A 5,734-nucleotide genomic window follows, 5' to 3' on the forward strand; every position below is an offset into this window, starting at 1 on the left:
TTCTCCTGCCAAGCTGGTTCTCCGGGAGCCAATCAACCCATCAGACCACAAGGTTCCCTGAGTCCCTGCCACATGCTCAGGCCTGGGAAGCCCCAGCCTTTGTCCTCAAGAAATCCTATTTGTTGAGGAGACTCAGCCAGCGACTGTGAAGCAGTTGGGGAGCAGTAGGGGCTGCGTTACCCAGAAGTTACTGGGGAGATACAGGGAGGGCACGAAGCAGCGGGGGGCGGGGTGGGGGCATCATGGAAGGGAAGGGCTGGGCTCCTGCAGCTTGCTGTGTGGACATGCATCTCAGTGGCTGGAGGTGGGAGACAAAGGCCACAGCGGCCAGGGCGGGGCCGGAATCCTGCCACACTCTGCCTACCTGTTTGTCTGCAGAGGTGGACAGTCCCCTGCAGGAACAGCGTCCCACCTGAAGGGCACCCCTCTGTTTTGCTTTCTGCAAACATGAAAAACTGCTCGGCTCTGTGCAGCGCTGGCACAAAGCTGTAACCCCCAAGTGCTGGGAGGATAATGCCCCCAGAGGGAGGTCTTAGTCAGGGGGTATGACAGTGGAGGGGAAGACTTTCCAGGCTCCCTGTCCTCCTGCGTGACAATTCTGAAGTGTGTGATGCCAGCTCCTCAGGGCCCAGGAGGACACGCCCTGGGTTACTGAGAGCCGTGCCCAGCTGACAGGGGACCAGTCCTGGCTTTTCTCCCTTCACCGTCCTTCTTTTCTGACTCTGTCATTTGCATTTCCTGGGATCATCTCCCAAGTAAACCACTTGCTCTCCTGTCCCTGGCTCAGGGTCTGTTTGGGGGACTTACTAAAGCAAGGACTTTAAATCTGCTCTGCTTCCAGAGGCAGGGGCTCTCCTTTCCCTGAAGGCTCTCTCCTGGGGCTCCTGCTGCTCATGCCTCCAGCCTCCAGCCCTCCTGCAGAGCAGCAGTGACTGCTCCAAACAGCTGGTGATGCCAGCAGCCACCACTGATAGGGGGTTAAGAGCCAGGCATGGGGTGCTGAGAAGCGTTTCCTGAACCCCACCTGTGTTAAGATTCACGGCCACACTGGCCCATTCCGTAAAGGAGAACTCTGAGGGCTTTTCTCCCCTAGATCTGAGGGCTTTTCTCCCCTAGATCAACTGGCTGAGCAAAGGCAGAATTCCAGGTCTGTAAAACCAACGGTCTGTGTTCCCAGCCACTGAACTGAAGGCCAGCTTTCCTGTGTGGGGACTGGGCAGCAGGCATAAAGGGCAAAGATGCCACCCTAGACGTTATTGGCACAGTGTCTCTTCCCAAACTCCCCTGGCCTTGTCTGCTAAGGCCACAGTTGGGAGGTGGCCCATGGGATCTTCCCTCAATTATTTGATGCCTGGAAAGCAGGGAAAACTCCTGAGTAATTAACCTTGGGGCCAGAGGTAGGAAAGGACAGTACAGGAGAGCCTCCCACCAAACTCCCAACTGGAAAAGACGTTGATGTTAGAAATATCAGAGTTTCCACTTAGGGCTTCTTTTCTTGGTGTTACAGAACACAACCTGTCATGATGGGCTTTACCAAAATGACCCAGTCCTTCCCCACTGGGGCAAGTGGAAGGATATCAGGATGTCAGGAGCGACAGAGGAAAGGAGGCAGCCAGCATGGAGCAAGGCAGGCCGGGGAGGGGCGCGTGACCCCCACCCCAGAGCCATCACTTGCCTTCCCACTGCTGCCTCTAGTCTGGACTGACTCCTGCTCATGTCACCACGAGTAGCACCCGGGTTCCCTGACACGGTGTAGTACCTGGGTTCCAGGCTTCAGGGACGTCACAAGGTCTTTGACCATTTTGGCTTCTGAGACGGTGACTCCGCCCACCACAAAGAGGATCAGGAAGGGATGGTCACTGGGATGGGGCCGGCTCACCTGCAAAACAGAACAGCAGCAGTGTGAGATGCTGGTGGCATCAGTGGGGCTGGGTGCGTCCTCACTGTGCCCCCCATGAGGCAGGTGAGATAACCCGCAGAGAGATGATGACGCATAGCTGTCAGACATGCTAATGGCTTCTGAACACACCAACCGGGAAAATGCACAGCATGTCACCTAGTTATAGCCCTTTAATACAGATCTTATTGAAAGAGAAGCTAAAGGAGAGGGAGCTACTTAAAAAGAAGAGCAGGCTGAGGGACAACTAGTCCTCAGGCATAAACATCCCCCGTGGTTGTCAGTTTATTTCTACATTCACGGCCTGTGGTTGTCACCTCTGTCTGTCTGCCTGTTTGCTTGGGGGCTGCCCACTTCACTGCCAAATTCCCAGCTTACTTACCTAGTGCAATTTCTGGTGTATAAGAGGTGCTCAATAAATGTCTGTGTCAGTACTGACTAGTTAGAGCTCTTGGGAGGTGATGGCAGAGAGGTGTACAAGGCTGAAAGGGAGCAGGGCCCTCCTGAAGTCACTCACAGTCTACAGGCTTAGAGTCCTTAACGTCTTCAGATCAGCCTGGACAGAAGACCTTTCACAGGGTGGGCTCTGCACTAGGAGTGGTGGGGAATTCCTCCCAATTCCTTAGGATTTCACCAGTGAGGCAAAGTATTATCATACATTAAATGAAGAATGACTCACAGTAATTAATGTCATGGAAATGCAAAATGACCAGTAACTAAACTTAGTGATGGGGACACAGGGGCATGAGAGGAGGTTCCTGAAGAACCATATCTGGAAGCCAGAGTTGGTCTGATGAGGAGTGGGCAGGAAAAATGGGGTGAGGCGAGTTCAGGAGACAAGCAGTCACCAGCTGGGTGGAGAGCCCGTCCAGGACACAGTGGTCTCTGTAGGAAGGAGGCCACGCCCAGCAATCAGAGGGGGACAGAGGTGGTGAGTGTGCCCCCCGTACTCACTCATGGGGACAAGCCATCGCTGGCCACCCACAGGTCTGAGAAGCAGGGGCCGGGGCAGCAGGCCAGGAGGAAGTCCTTTTCTGCCCTGGCCCTAGATCCTCTCTCAGCGGGGTTATCCTGGCGCTCTTGCTGAACAATCCCACTTCTCAACATTAGATTTTAAACACAATGGAAAGGACAACACATGAAGCATTCCAAATTATTTAAGCTATTCTTTGGCTTCTGAGGAGGATCTCACAGTGGTAAGGCAGGTAGGCAGGAAGAGGGGAAGGAGAAAAGCAAGGAAGGAGAGAGAAGAGAGGGTGGGGTGAGATCTGAGGGTCTTCAGATAGGTGGCGGTAGATGCCGTAAGAAGTTCCAGAATAGACTATTTTCTAAAAATATCAGGTTAATACGAGGCCATAAATGATTAGCTTGCGATGTCTGCATTGTTGGGTAAGGTCTTGTTGCAGTTGTGCTCCTGACTCAGGAGGTGAGCCACGTACCCTTACATTGCCCATTAGGTGGGAGCTCACCAACCCCCTCCCTCAACTCCCTCCTCCTCTCCCCTCCCCACAACCTGAATTGAACTGAGCGTTCCTCTTGTGTGGGTGTGTAATATGTCAACTGGCTTCATACTAGTACTGAGGACATTGGATTCTTGCTTCTCCATTCTTGTGATACTTTACTAAGAAGAATATGTTTCAACTCCATCCAGGGCATTGCTCCCTCCTTGACACCCACTGCACCTTACTTCCTCTCTAGCCTACTGCTGTGGCCTTCTAATCCGTTCCCCCTCCTAGTATGGCCACTGCCCACCCATTCTCCCCATCCATTCTCTCATTCCATGTAGTATGATTCCTAGCATACAGCATCTATTATTGTACATACTGAGCACCACACTAACTATTTTTGTGCATTGTCTTATTGAATTCTCAAAACCTCCTTAGGAAGAAAATACAATTATTAGCCTATTTAGCAGTTGAAGAGTTTGAAGCTTATAAGCAGTAACCAATCATGGGGCCAGGCCCAAACTCCAGAGGCCACACTCTTAAATAGCCCCCAGGTCAACTGCATACTTGGGTTATCTGTGCAGAGTCTCAGAGCTCTTGAGGATAAAGTTCAGACCGTTAGCTAAGTGCGTTAGGCTCTTAGAACACGGCTTTGATTATCTCTCTATTTCACCTCTTCCATGCATGTTCTTCTCTGGAGCCATTCACATTGATTTGTGCCATGCCTGATGCATGGTGTTTGCTTTTTTGAACATCTGCTAAGCATGCAGCACTTTACTGAGCATCTGCATATCACCAGACAAACCTGTGTGACCAGCGCCCTGGAGACGTCCTCATGCCCCACTCCTGTCCCCGCCTCCTCGGGGGTAATTATCATCTTGACTTCTAACATTCAACGTTATACTTTGATTTTTTTCCCACTCAACTATATGTTGGGAGATTTTCCATTATCAGTAGGAAAGAACTGCAGCCCATAGGCACTGGTGGGAACTATGCCAGTGGGTCTTCCCTACTTCCTATGCCCAGGACACTCTGGTTATTAAGCAGCGTGAACATTATCTGCACCATATTCTTTTATGTGGCATTTATAGTTTTCTCTGCGCAGCCTGCCCTTGTCTCCTCCACCTCCCTCCCTCCTTTGACAAGTTCTCCCTGTCTCTCCACTCCTGCCCCCTGACTGCCATCTGGCAGCCTTTTCTCTCCTGGCCTTGTCCAGCAGGACAGCTGCCCTGATCTAACTGCCCATCTCCCCTCCTAGATTATATAGGCTCCTGGGGGGAGGGAACAACATATCATCTGGTGTTGGGGCGCCGATAGTGCTTAGCACAGGGTAGAGTTTCAGTGAGTGTTGCGAGAATAACATAGGTACATGAATGATCCATATGGTAACAGGAGATGCTCTTCTTTCCTTAGAAATCTTTTAGAAACTCTCCTTTTGCTTTACCCTCGGTTCTGGGTAAGTAACTAATACCAAGGTTCCTTCTAGCCAGCCAAACAATTGTTGTTTCTATTTAACCCTGGAACACAAATAAACTGGCTGCAGAACTCCGGCATGGTACAATATGTTCCCAAAGACATATGCTTTCCATAAGGGAGTCTGGAATCTGAAGTACATTGTGAGAGTCTTAGAGGGATATACTGGAAGATGAAAGGTGGGGGGTGGGGTGGGCAACAGCAACAACAAAGAACCGTACCCTGGGGCTGAGAAGTGGAGGCCATGTTGGTTTTGGTACAAAGACACGGGTCCCATTAATGCATGTTGGTGTCTGCTATTTTTGGTTTAGATTTCTGTTCTGATATACCAGGCCTTCATTTTGGAGCATGTCAAGACAGCTGGCTATTGGGAAGTAGAGTTTCTTCCATCGGAATAACACATTCCTTATAATCAGCCATACATGACTGGGTTGTGTTTGCCTGTTAGTTCACGGTATTACGCACTTTGAAGATGAAAGATTGAGGCATAATTACTGCCATTCAAGTGTGTGCAGATTAATAAAGCAAGTCCGAGTCATGGCTCTTTCATTCGTTTTCTAAACCTTTGCTGGCTGTCATTTTAAGACATCAGTTCTGGTCAGAAAAGCCAGTTTCTGCCCACCATTCCATTCCAGCCTTCCAAGCAGAGGATGTAGAGACCCCTCGGCAGGCGTGGGCCCCAGGACAGCTCTTTCTGTCCTGGTTGGCTTCTCTGGCTCAGCTCGCCAAGAGAAGGGTGTTGCTATTTTTGTCTCTCTGAGCTCTCTAGGAGTTCTGGGAATGCTTCTGTTTCTCCTCATCTAAGACTCACTGTCCCTAGAACAGGAAAGGGTCAGATCCCCATTCTCTAGAAATGAGCAGGGCTTTGTAGAAGGGAGGAAGTGCAATAGCCCTTCAGGACAAGGTCCCCTTGGATTAC

The 5,734-nt window shown here is 50.7% G+C and overlaps 1 protein-coding gene across 1 annotated transcript in view; it reads right to left on the reverse strand.

The window, feature by feature from the left end:
* LOC105886339 (sec1 family domain-containing protein 2-like) overlaps positions 1 to 5,734 on the reverse strand; it is a 25,406-nt gene that overhangs the window by 10,431 nt on the left and 9,241 nt on the right. Inside the window, exon 2 of the mRNA XM_012808099.2 lies at positions 1,760 to 1,879. Within this exon, the coding sequence (XP_012663553.2) occupies positions 1,760 to 1,879 (120 nt within the window). The remainder of the gene's footprint in view (positions 1 to 1,759; positions 1,880 to 5,734) is intronic.

The sequence above is a fragment of the Otolemur garnettii genome, unplaced genomic scaffold, assembly GCF_000181295.1.
Source record: "Otolemur garnettii isolate 467f Iridium unplaced genomic scaffold, OtoGar3 scaffold00083, whole genome shotgun sequence".
Taxonomy (NCBI): domain Eukaryota; kingdom Metazoa; phylum Chordata; class Mammalia; order Primates; family Galagidae; genus Otolemur; species Otolemur garnettii.